Source organism: Sminthopsis crassicaudata, chromosome 4 (genome assembly GCF_048593235.1).
Source record: "Sminthopsis crassicaudata isolate SCR6 chromosome 4, ASM4859323v1, whole genome shotgun sequence".
Taxonomy (NCBI): domain Eukaryota; kingdom Metazoa; phylum Chordata; class Mammalia; order Dasyuromorphia; family Dasyuridae; genus Sminthopsis; species Sminthopsis crassicaudata.
Genome location: NC_133620.1, coordinates 343,522,468 through 343,539,385, shown reverse-complemented (window position 1 = coordinate 343,539,385; position 16,918 = coordinate 343,522,468). Strand labels below are relative to the sequence as shown.

The window sequence follows — 16,918 nt, the reverse complement described above, 5'->3', positions numbered from 1 at the left end:
GTATCCACCCCACCAGAATTTTTAATTATGTCAAGGCCCCTTTTAGTAAGCTGGTAAGCCAAGGGACCACCTCTTCTCACAAATGGATAAAATAAAATCCAATGTATTACAAAGGATACCAATTATATTGAAATTTTGTATTTAAACAAGTTCATAGCTAGGTATAGCTAGGTGGCCCAATGGATAGAATCACCAGGTTTAAAGTCAACAGGACCTGAATTCAAATCCAGTCTCAGATATGTCCTAGCTGTGTGACTCTGGGCAAATGTCTTAAACCCAGTTGCCTCAAAACAAACAAATAAAAAGCAAGTCAATTAAACCCTCAAGTTAAATGTTCCTCTGTTATAGCATGAGTTCACAGGCCCACATATTATGATATGATGTGTGTTGTATTCTATAAGAGTTCAAATGGAAAGAGTCTACTGTGTGTTCACACAAGCAATACAGGTATGGTATTTGTGGTATGGATCAATGTCATGCCCACACATGATCCCCTATGCTATGCTGAGTTTAGCTCTGAAGATTATCTGGGTTGGACTCTTCCCTCCTTCCCCACTTCCATCCCTCAGGTCCCTTATCCTCTTTGGATTAGAGATCTAGGAGAAGGGAAGCTGGGGAGGAAGAAGGAATCCAAGTTTAGAATTTATGATCCCAGAGGCATGAAAAAGGAAGCATGTTGCCCACCTCCTGAGAGGTGATGCTACAGAATAAGACATATTTCTTTCTGGACATGATTAATGCAGGAATTTGTTTTGCTGGATGATGTAGATTTTTTTTACAAGGATGATTTTTTTTTATTTTATTTTTCATGGGGAATAGAAGGTGGTAAGGGGGTGAAAATAGATTTTTATTTATTCAGAAAATTAATTTTTAATTAATTAAAATTAATTTTAATTAATTTTTGCTCCTATTGAAGATGGTAGGAAGAAAAATAGATTTTTATTTTGTTTTGCTGGATGCTATAGATTTTTTACAAGGGTGTTTTTTTATTTTGTTTTTCATGGGAAATAGAAAGTGGTAAGGGGGTGAAAATAGATTTTTATTCATTTAGAAAATTAATTTTTTTCAATGTAGGCGCATTAAAAGCAAAAAAAAACCAAAACCCCATACTTTGAGTGTCTTGATCTGGAGACCTTCCTCTGCTTTCTTGTAGGATAAAGTGCCAGGACCTTTAAATTCCCCTTATGTCCCCACCCTGGCCTGACTTAACCTGACAGCTAAGGTAATGAGTCCCAGATGTTGCTAACTTTCGAGAGTGGAACCGGCTCTCTCAATAACAACAGTTGAGTTCAAGGGGCTTGGGAGAGAGATAGTAGGAATGAGTCAGCCAATTCTCCAGTCAAAGGAATAGAGGTGGATACATTGCTTGACTAGGATGCAGAAGTACTGAGTTCTAGTACCAGTTCTGCCACTTCTATCCTGACCAAGTGCCTCAATTTCCCCTTCTGTAATATGAGGGAGGTTAGAAGCCAAGGTCCTTTCCATTTTTGAATATCATTTTATTTTATTGAGTTAATCAAGGAAGTGGGTAGGGACAATTCTGAGTGAGCTGTTCTCTTGCATCAGGGACTCTCTGCCTAAAATCACAGACTGAGGAGCAGCTAGATGACATAATGGATAGTTAGGAGTCACGAGTTCAAATATGAACTCAGAAATGTATTAACTGTTTGACACTGGACAAATCTTTTAACCCAAGTGTTTCAGAAAACAAACCAACCCATTGACAGATAAAGGTGAGGGAAAGGGTGAAAGAAAAGGCCTCAGGGAGGAACCCTAAGGGATGGGTTCACATGCCTAAACATCGCTGATCTTAAGGGTTGGGCTTGCTTAATTTTTGAATGGGAGAAAAAAAAAATCTAAATCTGTCTGCATTTGAATCCTGCCTCTGCTATGTATTAACTTTGTGACATTGGACAAGCCACTTGATAGTTATGTGCCTCAGTTTCCTCATCTGTAAAATGAGGTGATTGGACTAAATGTCCTCTAAGGTCCCTTCTTGCTCTTAAATTTATGAGCCTATGATCCTATGATGGGAGTAGGTGGTCTGAGTGCTGACAGGCTGGGGATAGCAGGGCTGGGTTTAAGGACTGAGGAATTCCAGTAGGATCAGTTTAGAGAATGGGAGCTAAGAAATAAAGTCATATACATGAACTGATGCTAAGTGAAATGAGCAGAACCAGGAGATCATTATACACTTCAACACGATATTGTATGAAGATGTATTCTGATGGAAGTGGATATCTTCAACATAGAGAAGATCTAATTCAGTTCCAGTTGATCAATGATGGACAGAATCAGCTACACCCAGAGAAGGAACACTGGGAATTGAATGTAAACTGTTAGCACTACTGTTTTTCAACCAGGTTACTTATACCTTCTGAATCCAATTCTTCCTGTGCAACAAGAAATTCGGTTTTGCACACATATATTGTATCTAGGATATACTATAACACATGTAACGTATATGGGATTGCCTGTCATCTAGGGGAGGGGGTGGAGGGAAGGAGGAGAAAATTCGGAACAGAAGTGAGTGCAAGAGATAATGTTGTAAAATTATAATTACAAAATTAATTTAAAAAAAAGAAATAAAGTCACAAAAAAGAGGGGCCCAGAGAATGAAGAAGAAAAAAGAGGGAGGGTTCCAGAAAAAAAGGATGAAGAAGAAAAGCAAAATGATGTCAGACTCGGAAACAGGGTAGAGGCTGAATGAGAAAGGGGTACCTTGAATAGTTGTTGGGCGTACATGTCATCCATGGTCACATTCACCATCTGGAGCAGGTTTTTTATTTCTTTAAAACTCATCTTGCTGTCATGGTCTGAATCTGCCTGGTGTAGGTAGCCATGGATCCAAGTAAGAAGGTTCAGGAAGCCACATGCTGAAGGGGACCTGTACCTCTCCCCCTGCCACCTTCTAATCCATTCTCCCTCCACCTGCCTGACCTGTTCTTCTGGAATCTAAATACATCTTGGGTGGGACCAGAAGCCCTCTCTGGGACTTTGTCACCCTCATCAATGGGGGCTTCCTCTTTCTCGAACTAGCAGACGCCTTGTCCGACTCCAGTCTGTGTACCTTTGCCCAGGCTGAATCTTTGTGCCTGAAATATTCTCCTTCCTCAGCTCTGTCCCATAGAGTCCCCAGTTTCCTTGGAACTTAAGCTCAGGTATCACTCCAAAGGAGGCATTTCCTGATTCCATCTCTCCCCACCTCAGCTGCTCCCCCAAATTATCCTGAGCTAATTTTGCATACATTGTGTTTATACTCAAATATCCACCCGCCATCCCAGCCAACAGAATGGAAGTTAGTTGAGAGCAGAGTGTTCTATGGCCGTGATTGAAGCACTTCAGTAAATGATTGACAGACTGATTGGCAGGTTGACTGTGCAGAGACTTCCCCGAGGACAGAGACCCAGTCTACCTCTAAGAGACTAAGAGTTTCTGGGATATCGCCACAGAGCCTCCTGCATCACAGTGAAGGCAGCCGCTCTAACAGCTATCAGACCGGCCCTCACACTCTCACCCCTTCCTTTCTTCCTTATATTTGACTCCGTTCTCCCTCCTCCACGAGAGAGCTTCCAGACCACCGATTTGCAGTTTTTCCTCGATTTGCAGTTTTTCCTCTTGGGCACTCCAGTTCCCGACTCCTTCTCCGCCCCCACCCCACCCCTTTTCACTCTTTCATCCAAGCCTTTAATGCTCTCCTTTCTCTTCCCCTCGGAGTCTTCCCGGGGTCTCCCAGCAGATGCAATTCAAATCTTACCTCATCCTTTTCCCCTCACACTTCCCCCTCCCAATCCCTACCTCCTGCCTCTCTTCCGAAGGAGGGCATCTTTCGGGGATGACCTTCAACCTTCTTATTCTATGTAGTGTATGTTCATAGTTGTTCGTATGTTGGCTCCTTCATTAGAATGTAAGCTTCTTGAGGGCAGGGAATCTATTTTTTGAGGTTGTTGTTTATTTTGGGGGGGGGGAGTTGCCTTTCTTTGTATCCCCAGGGCACAAGCACTAGATTTGTTGGCTGACTCCCTAAGAGAAGGAACTATCTCCTGGCTTTGCACAAAGCCAGGCACACAATAGTGCTTCAATAAAAGCTGATGACCATTGGACTGCCTCGGCTAAAGCGTTTTCCTCACAGTGAATCCCCACACACGGACGGGAAAGCTCTGGCCACAGCCTGGGTCCGGAGGCCGGGGTAGGGGACCCAAAGGCCTGCTAGGTCTCAGGGAGCCCAGACTCCTGAAAAGGATATTGGTCAAGCTTTTCCCTCTGGCTCATGGCGTCCAGACGCGCCCGGAGCTTGGCCAGGCCTCGCACCCAGCGCTGCGCCTCCTCCTCGGTGACCGCCGCTAGATCCAGATTCTTGCGCCGGCCCTTAAACGTGATAGTGAGGCAGCAGCCGGAGGGGAAGGCGCCCCCATAGCGTCGCAGCCCCTCGGACTGATGGCCCTGGCGGACGGCCTCAATGTTCTGCAAGGAGACTGCGCAGGGGTGGGGGGCAAAGTGGAGATGGGAGAGGAGGGGGAAAGGTGTCGACTTTAAATGGACCTGGAGGGGACTTGGAAATTTGAGAGCCCACCTCACCCCCATCACACCCCCACCACATTAGGAGGACCTAGAGCCCAGAGCTGGGACTTTAATCTGGGTCTATTGAGTTCCCAGTCCCTGCCTCTACAACCTGGAGAAAAGAAACAGTCGCTGGAGGAGGTGGGGGGAGGGCACAAGGGCTAGGCTGAGCGCCCCCGGCAGCCCCAAACTAAGGGGTGGGGGCTCAGGAGAAACACTCGCTGGGAGGGAGGGAGGGAGGAGAGGGCGATAACTGAAGGCTTGGCTCACGCACAGATGTGATGAGATTTAGGATGTCGGAAGCGCCGCTGGAACCACACAGTCATACAGTCCTCCTGCAGCCGGTAGAAGCGGACTTTTTGCCACTTGAGCGACCTGATCTTGCAGAACTGTGAACCCTTCAGCATAGCCAGCACATCTTCATCTTCGTTCAGGTCTGAAAGAAGGAGAATAATTTGTTGTCAAGTCGATTCAGTCGTGTCCGACACCGACCCCATATTTGGCAAAGATACTAGAGGGGTTTGCCTTTTCCTTCTCCAGCTCATTTTAAAGATGAGAAAATTGAGGCAAACAGGATCAAGTAAATTGCTCAGGATCACACAATTAGTAAGTGTCTGAGGCTGCTTTTGAACTCAGGTCTTGAGTCCAGAGCCAGGGCTACTCTACCATCTAGCTGTTCCTCAATCTGTGCTTTTAGGAAAAGGACTCTTGTTAAAGCACAACCTACTCAGAGAACTGTCTCTATTCTCTTGCTGATTAGCTCAATAATATGATACCCAAGAATGAAAGGACTTTAGAGTCCAACCTCCCTCACATTATCTACTGCACCAGCTAGTTGTCCAAAGAACAGTCAGGGAAGCCATTACTGCAAGACCTGACAAAATGCCCCCATCCCTGATATAGAGACCCACATCCACTGGTACTGAGCCCTCTATTGCTGTCACTGGGCCCCCATCTTCACTAAGCTCTCCCATCTCTGCTACTGAATTATTCCTGTTCTGGAGAGAACACTGTGAACTTGTAGCTGTAGGAATCAGATTCACAGCTCCTAAGACTGTTTGACTCAGTTTCCTTATCTGTAAAAAATGATGGGGTTGGATGATGGTCTTCATCTCTGAGTACTTTCCTTCTCAGCATTGAACCATTATACCAGATACTTTTTGTATCCCCCTCTACATATACCCAACACACACACACACACAGAACCCCTGCTACTCAGGATTGTAGTTGGAGCAGTGGACAGAAGATTGTTCCCCCCTTATTTATATCTAAAAATATTTTCAACTTGAAGGGCAGGTTATCTGCTCTTACTCCAGCCTATTTAATGTTTATCTCTTTGGGAGGACCAGAAACTGAGCAACATCCAGAGACCTACATCTATGTCTCCAACTGAACTCTCATCCTTGACCCCTTTGAGTCCAGCCCTCAACAGTTTATAGGGTGAAGACCTCTCATGCCTTCCACTAAATTTTTGGCACACTCTGGGCATCATAGAAATAGCTCCCAATAGCCTTTCTCCTAGCTCAAAATTCTGATAATCAGAAAATTCTTCCTATCTAACCTAAATTTCTCCTGCTGCAACCTAAGCCCCACTCCTTCATTCCCTGCTGCCTTGCTCAATTGGTGGGGAGGGAGGCACACAAATGACAGCTCAGACTTTCAGGGCTCCAGGTAAGTAGGTTAGAGCAGCAGGCTGGCAGCCATGGATTCCTGGGCACAGGTCCAGCAGAGCTGCTACCCTGGTGGGAAAGATTGGGTGGAGCTGATCTCTGGATGACCTACTCTGTTTTTGGAGATAACTGATAGCTGGCCTCCCACTTACCCTGGGCCTCTCCCTTCCCTAGTTCTTTCTTTAACTCTTGAGATTCTCTAACACCAGTCCTCTTATATTCTACTCCCTGATCCAGACCACAAGCCCTGTCTTCATCCAGATCCCAGGTTCAAAGAGACTGCACAAAGGAATGGGGAAGATTGCACTGTTTCTCCTCCTCAGTGCCCACATTTACTCTTGCTCCCACATGACCCCTTTCCACTTCTGCTCTTGGGACATTAATGAGGATGGACATCTTCTTTCAAATAGATGAGTCCCCCCACATCGGAGAAACAACATATGTACTAGCTCTTGTGGGGTCAGAGAGGAGTGACCAATGCCTATGTTCTTAACCAGGAAGCAAGCGGCCCCATTCCCTGATTCTTGGAGTCTCAGACATTTCCCCTCATGGAGTAAACATCTCCTTGATACTTTCTTTTGAGGGGTAGTGGCTTGAGGAAAAGGAGGGAGGGGGGATCAAAGAGGTGCCCCACTACAAATTCATAAGTCTTGGGAACTCATGGAGGTAGTTTCTCTACTGAAATACAACCATGGTCATCGGTGTTACTTATCATCAGACTGAGATACAGAAGATCTTTTATTATTGACTTATTTTATTGCAGGAGGCTCCGGGGTTAGTAACTTTCCCAGAGTCACACATCCACTAAGTATCTGAGGCCAGGTTAAACTCAGGTCCTCTGGACTCCAGGGGCAGTGCTTTTTACCCACTCTACTACCCAGCTGCCTTCAGAAGCCACTTTGGGAAAACTACCCAGCCCAGGACTACAGATTTAGAGCAAGCCCAATTAGTCCAAACCCCTCGTTCTACCGACAAAGAAACTCAGGCAACTAGGAGTCTAAATGCCTTGCCCGAGATCTCAGGGGTAACAGACGTCAGAGGTGGCACTGGAACCAAGCTCCTCAGCTCAGTTTCCTCCTCTGTCAAATGTACAGTGCAGGGAAGTAGGCAGTACAATTACTATGATAATTGTGGTAGTGCTACCTACCTCACTGAGCTACTGTGCGTCTCAGAGGTTGATGGATGGCAAACACTTGGTGAACAATACTTTTTCCCTCTTAAATGTGAGTTATTATTATTATTTTGGCACTAGATTGAGTTCTTCGACCCCACTCCCACTTCTCTGGCAAAAAGAGAACTGGGGGATGGACGAACTTTTGTTTCTATGACAACCAACAACCAATCCTGCCTCAGAGATACAGCTGCCGATCCCAGCCCCCTCCTTTTCTCCCATTTCCCTGCCCCCACAGTTTGGAAGCAAATGACTAAGACCGGAAATGGAGGTGAATCACTCACTCCCCAGAGGCAGATTTACCCAAACTCTTTCTGCAAACAGGCAAAAATTCCGTGGTGCAGCCCCAAACCCAGACTGCAGTCTCTACTGTCACTAAGCACTCACAGACACACATAGCCCTGACCAGAGTCTTCTGGGGTCACGGAAGCCTCCTGCTCTCCCTCAGGGCCAGCTCTGGACAGCAGAGGGACCAACTGGGGGAAGGGCGCGTGATTCATACACATCTGTCCCAGATGTTCCTCATCACCCTCTGCCCTCCCCAGCACACACACACCTGCCTCCGGGCCTTGGCCGGGGCGCCACCCAGTTCTCTAACAAAGGGGCAAAGCGGAACAAGGCAGCTGACAGAATGAAAAGTCCGGTTTGGGTGTCTGGGGTTTGGGTGCCTCCGTTTACAAGTCACCTCTACCCCAAGGTGAGTGAGAGATCCACGGAGAATGAGGATGGGAGCCCGAGCCAGGAGTTAGGTATGAAGCCTAAGGCCGTCACCAGCCAAAGGAAATGTTAGTATCGCCAGCACCAGTTTTATCTTCTTCCTCATTCCTGCTCTGGGCTAGACCCAAACAAAATCTCTCACCCAGTCCTAGTCTTCTCGGTAAAATGGGGCTGAATAATGCCTCTATGTCACAGGGTGGTTATGAGAACCAGAGGGAATAATTTCATCAGCCTTAAAGAACTACACAAATGATATTATTATCAACCTTTCAAACTCAGTGGTACCATCTCTCACTGACCACTTCTCTCTCCATTCTAGGTTACTCTGCTCACAGCCTCCTTGCTCAGTGATGGAGCTGGAGAAAAAGCTGAGAAGTGGTGAGGGGGAGGAGAGCAAGAGTGGACAGGAGAAGGGGGAGAAAGGAAGGGCCAGAGGAGAGAAGGGGGAGAGGGAAGATAAAGGAAAGAGGGAGAGGAGGAAGAGAAAGAGAGTCTAGGAAAAGGGAGATAAGCAAAGAAGACATCAGACCCTTTTCTCTTTCTCTTGCCACACCCATATAAAAACATCAAAACCCCTTGAGAGAGGAGAGAAGGAGGGAAGGTGGAATAACCCTGGAAACTACAAGGGCAGTAGGGAAGGTGTCTGACCCTGTTCTTCTCTTCTTGCCCTGCCCATCTGCAGACTCCAAAACACCGCCCTTCCTTCTCCTTGACTTGTTTTATAAGGAGGGAAATCAAGGCAGAATCTTGATAGAATTAGCCATATTTACCCAGCTAGGAAGGGGGAACTAAGTGTATGAGCCACTCTCACTTTCTATGGATTCCTCCTGGATTTTATCCCATCCCTGGGGATGGGTAGGTTTTTTCACTGTCCACCTTTCTCCATTGAAGGGGAACAGATGAAGGGGAGAGATAGGAAGAGGTGGCTGCCCCTTCCCTCTGTCACAGTAATGAGGGAAAGGAAAGGGGGAACCCCATTTCTCGGCACATAGATAATAAGATAATCCCATGAAGCGCAGTGTCCCCTGTAAAATGGATTTACAGGCCCGAAAACCTAGATTGATAAATAAAAAGGTTTATTGTAGGAATTTGAAAGTAGAGCTCAGTTACAAAGACGCCAGGGCTAGAGGTGGCCACTGGGCGGGCAGGGACCCTTACATGGCTGGAAGGATACCATGTGTTGGCAATGAGGGCGTCCCGGCTCACCTCTTTTATACCCAAAAGATGATGGGCAGTATCCCTAAGTTCTCGGCAGGCTTTTCAGTTAGCTCAGATCAGGTGAGGGCTGGGGGAATCTGAGCTGAGGGTGGGGACTGGTCCCGGATATTCAAAGGGTGCCTTTGACCAGGATTTGTGAATCAATGTCAGCCATGGGTTGGGCAATTAGAAAGGAATTTTAAAGGGACCCCCATCAACAGCAGCTCCAGTTGGAGTTATTTTTGGCCCCTGTCAGCACCCAGGTCCAGACACCTTCTATTACCCAGTCCCAAAGATGGGGGAGGGAATGTGCTGGGACCACTGTCCCTTCTCCACTGACCTCTTAAGATAAAATGTCTAGCAGCCGGAGGACTTGGAATTGAGGAAGCTGCTTTTTTGTGTTCTGCCCAAGGGATGGATGTGGTCCCTAGGGAGGAGGTTCCAGGTACAACCTGGGGGAGAGAGCCTGGTTGGGCCCTCCAAAGCAAAGCAGGGGAGCAGTTATGTGTGTGGAGAGAAGGGTATGTGTGTAGGGCATTCCATATATACATAGAGAGACGTACGCCTGTTCAAGGGAGCTTGGAGGGGATTTGTGAGTTGGCAGCAGGAATGTCAGACATGCAGAAAGCCTAACCACATGCCAGGGCCATGGGTGAGAGGGGAGAAGGGACATTTCCTGATGACATCAGCAGGATAAAACACCCAGGGGGAGGGCACCCTTTTCTGGATTCCCCTCATAGCATCGAGGTCCAGAATTTGCCTCGGTCCACTGAGATTCTTAATCAACTACTCCCCCAGCCAGATTCCCCCTGGCTAACCCCACCCTCCCTGGCTAGTACAAAGAACCCTAGAGCAATCCATTCAAAAGGATAACAAAGACAGGAAAGCAAAGTTAAGGAAAGAGCCCGGTTCCCGAGAACTTCCAATCAAAGGAGGTGAGAGTGGGTGGGTATAGGATTACGTTGCCCATCCCTGGGGTGAGCCCTCTGAGGAATGATCCAGCTTCAGTAGGGTTAATGGGAACAAGTCACAGGTTATTTGTCAACTAAAGAAAATCAGTCCTCATGAAAGTTGTAGAGGAATTGAGACTAGGAAAAGGGAGACCACATAGATATAGTCAACTCCTGTGCGTGGCAGCAAGATGCCCTCCATTGCTTACCAACGTAGATGCCCAAGTTCTGCCCTTGAGCCTTCCCCACCTTCAAGGCTGGCCAGACTGAGGTTTCCTGTAGTTTTGTCCAACCTAACTAGAGAGGAACAATCGGGGGACAGGAAAAGGGACCTTACTCAGCCCTGGAAACTCACCTTTTCTTCTTTTCTTTTTCTAATAGCACTTTTTTTTTTTTTAATTAAAGCTTTATATATTCAAAACATATGCACGAATAATTTTTCAACATTGATCCTGGCATAGCCTTGTGTTCCAAATTTTCCCCTCCTTCCCCTCACCCCCTTCCTTAAATGGCAAGTAATCCAATATCTGTTACACGTGTTAAAATAAATGTTAAATTCAACAGATGTAAACATATTTGTATAAATATCTTGCTGCCAAGAAAGATCAGATCAAAAAAGAAAGAAGACGAATAAGAGAACAAAATGCAAATGAACAACAACAAAAAAGAGTGAGAATGTTATGTTATAGTCCATACTCGAAACTCACCTTTCAAAAGAGATCTCAAAGAGATCATTGTGGGCTAGGTCCCAGCTATAGAAGAGCATTCAACCGCTGCCTGAGCTATGAATAAATCCTATGACTAGGAAACCAAGGCTCTCTGTGGACTCAGCAATTCTAGGCAGTCAATAGTCAAGGGATTAGGGGATTATAGAAAAGGGGATGGGTTTTTCTGCAGAAACTTGGGTGGGACATAGATTAAGAGAGGGATGATCAAAATTCAAATAATCCAAGCTTCTCAATTCTAGAAGAGATCCAGTCACATTAAATAATAATAACTAGCATTTACATAATATCTACTGAAGAGGGGACCCTGAAACTCTGAAAATCCTTAAAGGAGAAAATCTCCTTCAACTCTGCCTCAGTGAGGGACCCTGCCCCAAGGACAGTTTCACCTTTGTTATCTGAGTGAGGTAGTCTCAGTCCAGAAATCCACTAAATTCAATTCAAATTTCAGCTCGAAGCTGAAACCCATTTAGGAGCCAACTTTTGACTCCACCCACGAGCCCCCTTCAGCTTGTAGCCAAAGCCCCCTATTATAAAAGAGCCAAACTAAAACCCTCTCTTTGCAGAGGTTTCAAACATGCCATGCTATGCTATGCTTGGCACACCAAGGGCCTCTGCCCCCTGGAATACTTTTTCCTGTGCCTCACTTATTTCCTAACCAGGCTTTAATCTTACTTCCAATCCCTATAATAAACCTCTTTTATCAATCTAGGTTTTCGGGTCTGTAAATTCCTTTTCAGAGGATCTCTGCGCCACCAGAAAGGAATCCCCAGAACTCCCTACCACTAGACCTCATTTAACTCCCTGACCACCAGAAACCCTAATTTCATTTGGTTTCCCCAAATCTAAACCTCATCACTATTACACTCTGGCATTGTGCTAAACTATTTATATAGATTCTCACAATAACTCTAGAAATAGGTGATATAATTATATATCCATTTTACATATGAGGAAACTGAAGCAACCAGAGGTTAAATGATTTACCCTCCAGAATCACACAACTAGGAAAAGAACTCAGATATTCCTGATTCCAAGCCCAATATACTATCCACTGTATCAGCTGCCTCTAAGAAACTTATGAGTGATTTAAAAGTAGGTCTTCTGAATCCAAACCCAAGACTGTCCTCTTCTCTCACAAAGTTTCTTCCAGGAGCCTGATGTTTCCCATTTATCTTTTCTAAGAGGATCTGGAGGAAAGGGGCAGAAAAGAAAGGAGGAACATTTGGCCCAACCCAAGCTGTGTCCCTTGGAAGGACCTTGCCTGTGGAGGTATCGAAAAACAGGAACTCTTCACCCCTGGACAAATGTGCCCCATCAGGAGTCCTTCTTGATCCTGCCAAACAACCCTCTTTACTGTTCTATTTACTCACTCAGACTGAGAGTCAAAGTGCTATCCAGTGGCTCCATCACCCAGTTGCTACCCAGCTTGTGAAACAGGGCTCCCTCCTCTCATAAGTTTAAGCTCTCCTTCTATACCCTAATCACTCCTCCTTTCCACTTTTTTTCCCTCTCCCTGAGTGCCTGTATCAAAAATAAAATCTCCAGAGCTTCATAGAAGGAATCCATGGCTTGGAGACATACGCTGTTTTGGGAAAAAGTCTAGAGAATATAAAAGTAGAAGAAAGGCCACTCTAGAGAGCAATTTGGAAACATGCCCAAAGGGTTATAAAACTGCAAACCTTTTGATCCAACATTATCACTACTGGGTCTATAATACAAAGAGTCATAAAGGAGAGAAACGAATCCATATGTGCAAAAATATTTGTAGCAACTCTTTTTGTGGTGGCAAAGAATTGGAAATTGTGCTGCTCCCCCATCACTTGGGGAATGGCTAATATACTGTGGTATTTGAACTATTGTTCTGTAGAAATGATGAGCAGACTGATTTCAGAAAAATCTGAAAAGACTTTCATGATCTGATGCTGAGTGAAGTGAGCAGAATCAGAACAGTGTAAATAGTAAAAGCAAGAATGTGTGATGATCATCTATGATAGATAGCTCTTCTCAATAATGCAATGATGCAAGACAATTCTAATAAACTTGGGATGGAAAATGCCATCCTCATCCAGAAAAAAAAAGAGATTGAATTCAGATTAAAGCTACTATTTTCACTTTCTTTCCCCTTCTCATGGTTTTTCCTTTTTGTTTTGATTTTTTCTTTTACAACATGACTAACATGGAAATATGTTTAAAATGATTGCACATGTATAATCTATATCAGATTGTTTGCTGTCTTGGTGAGGGGAGAGGTAAGGGAAGGAGGAAGAAAAAACATTTGGAATTCAAAGTCTTACAAAAGTGAATTTTGATCTAATAGACTCTAAATTCTAAACCCTAAATTCACACTCTCTTCAACAATGAGATGACTCAAACCAGTTCCACTTATTCAGTGATGAAGAGAGTCATCTACACCCAAAGAGAGGACTGTGGGAGCTGAGTATGGACCACAACAAATTGTACAAATAAATATATACATATATATATGTATGTGTATATATATATATATGTGTGTGTGTATATATACATATATATGTATATACACACACACATATTGGATTTAACATAAACTTTTACATATTTAACATGTATTGGACTATCTGCCATCTAGGGGAGGAGGTGGGAGGAAGGAAGGGAAAAGTTGGGACAGAAGGTTTTGCAAGGGTCAATGTTGAAAAATTACCTTTCAAAACATGTATGGATAATTTTTTGACATTAACACTTGCAATTTTTCCCTCTTCTTTCACCACCTCCCCTAGATGGCAAGTAGTCCAATATATATTAAACATGGTAGAAATATATTAAATCCAATATATACATACATATTTATACAATTATCTTGCTGCACAAGAAAAATCAAATCAAATCAGAAAAAATGAGAACAAAAATAAAATGCAAGCAAACAACAACAAAAAGAGTAAAAATGCTATGTTGTGATTCACACTCAGTTCCCACAATCCTCTCTCTGGGTGTATATGGTTTTCTTCATCACAAGACCACTGGAACTTGTCTGAATCATTCCATTGTTTAAGAGAGTCTCATCCATCAGAATTGATCATTGTATAGTCTTGTTGTTGCCGTATATAATGATCTCCTGGTTCTGCTCATTTCACTTAACATCAGTTCATGTACTAAGACTCATTTCTTAATCTTTACAAAGATCCTTGTAATGTAGGTGCAATTATTATTTCAGTTTTACAGATAAGGAATCTGAGATATAGAGAAGTTAAGAGATTTATAGTCACCTACCCAGTAAGTGGACCTGTCACACACAGCTGTTCTTGATTCCAAGCCCAGCCCTCTCTTCATTGCAACAGTAAAGAAAGTAGAATTTAATATCCATACTCTTCCCTGGAGTATACTTTCATTGGGTAGAAGGATCTGGGGACTTCATTTAGAACTGCTGAGGACTGGGGACTCTGCTGGATTTCCAGATGTGCAATTGTGGGAAGAGGTCACATAAACATGAATAAGGACACATTAGAAGAAGAGACTGTGGAAGAATCTGAGCATCTAACTAAACAGAACTGACTTTTTAAAAAATTAGAACTCTTCTAAAATGAACGAGGCTGCCTAGGAAGGTAGAAAAACTCACTAGGGGTTTTCAAGTGAAGGATGACTTTTCCTGAGAATGGTACAGAGACAAGATTTGAACACAGGTCCCTTGATCTCAAATCTGGCATTCTTTCTCCTACCCATTTGTATATTTTCCCTTTTTGTAGATAGCTAGTAAGGGCAGGTATATCTCTAATATGTATATACAATTATCCATGACTACTCTGAAGGACTTATGATGAAAAATCCTATCAATACCCTCCCTCCCTCCCTCCCTCCCTCCCTCCCTCCCTCCCTCCCTCTCTCCCTCTCTCTCTCCCTCTCTCTCTCTCTCTCTCTCTCTCTCTCTCTCTCTCTCTCTCTCTCTCTCTCTCTCTCTCCCTCCCTCCCTCCCTCCCTCCCTCCCTCCCTCCCTCTCTCTCTCTCTCTCTCTCTCTCCTGAGACAATTGGGGTTAAGTGACTTGCCAGGGATCACATAGCTAGGAAGGGTTAAATGTTTAAGACTAGATTTGAATTCAAGTCCTCCTGACTTCAGGGTTGGTGTTCTATCCACTTCACCACTTACCTTTCTAATCTTTTTTTTTTTTTTTAACTTAATTTTTCTTAAGGGTTTTTATTTTCATTAGGGTTGGGAAATCTATGAGTTTTTTTCCCCCACAACTTGATTTTTATGGAAATGTTTTGCATAATTGCACAAGTGCTTTCTTAATTGTAGGTGGGGATGAGGGAGAGAACCTAAAACTCAAAAAATTTTAAAACAAATGTAAATGATGCTAAATGAAATGAGCAGAACCAGAAAATCATTATACATGGCAACAACAAGATTATATGATGTTAAATTTTGATGGATGTGGCTCTCTTCAACAATAAAAGGATTCAAACCACCATCCATGAAGAGAACCATCCACACCGAGAGAGAACTATGGGAAATGAGTGTGGACCACAACACAGCATTCTCATTCTTTCTATTATTGTTTGCTTGCATTTTTGTTTTACTTCTCAGGTTTTTTTCTTTCTTTCTAGATCCAATTTTTCTTGTGCAGTAAGCTAACTGTACAAATGTGTATACATATATTGGATTCAACATATACTCTAACATTTAACATGTATTGGACTACCTGCCATCTAGGGGAAGAGGTGGGGGGAAGGAGGGGAAAAGTTGGAACAGAAGTTTTGGCAAGGTTATCAATGTTGAAAAATTACCCATGTATATGTTTTAAAAGCTATAATAAAAAAAAAAGGAGAAATGCAGGCCAAAAAATTGTTAAAAAAAAAAAAAAAGTTTTGTTCTGAATGTAATTGGGGAAAATATTAAATGAATAAATTTTTAAAAAAGATTTTATCAAATAAACCAACAGACCTCATTTTGAGAAGAAGTGAACAGAACTTCAGAGGGAGACGGTAACTTGCCCAGTATTACATAATGGTTGAGCCAAGGCAGCCTTCCCTTCCTGGTCCCCCCACTCCCACCTCCGTCCTAACTCCATTCTCTGCTCCGGATCTGCAGTCATCTACTGACACACACAGTGGTTAAATGATCATTTAACCCAAAGCCTCACAATCAGCATATGAACAGGCAGAATTTGGACCTAAGCCCTCCAAGGCCAGCTCTCTATCCAAATCTGCAGATTACCTCACAATGTCCACTCTGAGAGTACCAGTGACCGTTATTGTTATAATTATCACTATCAGTTCTAATACTAGCATCTTGAACATTGAACAAGGCGTTTAAGAAACATTAAGAAAGGGACATCACGTGGTAAGGAGGATTCCTATCAGCAGTGTTATTACTAAAGTTTAACTTAATTTATCGGGAGCTCTCTTTCGGGAGAGTTGGACCAGACTACTCCAAGGTCCCTCCTACTTCCAAGTCAGTAATTTTCTGACCCTTACTTTTCAGTGTATACATTCCTTCCCCTTACCTATCAATGAACTATTATTGTGTCTATATCTGTGAATATATAGTAGCTGGAGATACAAAGAAGCCGGAGATCCCTGCTCAGGAGAAGTCACAATCTGAGGGGATACAGAGTATCCATTTAGGCGCCTGAGAGTTGACATAGCACCTGACAACCATTTCGAACGTGTGCAGAGGAAAACTTGCCCTTCCTCCAGGTGACTTTCCTGGCAAGCACTTTGTAAGATAACCTATGTGCCAGTTTCTGGAGTGAAACAGCGGGGGAACCGTGAGCCAGGGAGGAAGAGGACCCCACGAGCTCAGCCTCCAGTTCTTTTCACAGACGGCGACCCCCTCAGATTCTAGTTCCGTTCTAGGGCTTCCCGGGCAGGGAGTCCCCTGCGGAGTGGCGCGGTCACCGTCCTATTCTCGCACTCCAGAACCGACGGCGCCCCCCGGACCCTTTCTCCCTTTG

At 44.1% G+C, this 16,918-nt stretch overlaps 1 protein-coding gene across 3 annotated transcripts in view; it reads right to left on the bottom strand.

Moving 5' to 3' along the window:
* PLCD3 (phospholipase C delta 3) overlaps window positions 1–16,918 on the bottom strand; it is a 32,346-nt gene that overhangs the window by 14,497 nt on the left and 931 nt on the right. For all 3 annotated transcript variants that reach the window (XM_074261030.1, XM_074261028.1, XM_074261029.1), the window contains exons 2-4: window positions 4,835–4,996; window positions 4,247–4,475; window positions 2,722–2,851 (exon numbers count right to left, since the gene is read on the bottom strand). In XM_074261030.1, coding sequence (XP_074117131.1) covers window positions 2,722–2,851; window positions 4,247–4,475; window positions 4,835–4,967 — 492 coding nt within the window. In that variant the 5' untranslated portion in view covers window positions 4,968–4,996. The remainder of the gene's footprint in view (window positions 1–2,721; window positions 2,852–4,246; window positions 4,476–4,834; window positions 4,997–16,918) is intronic.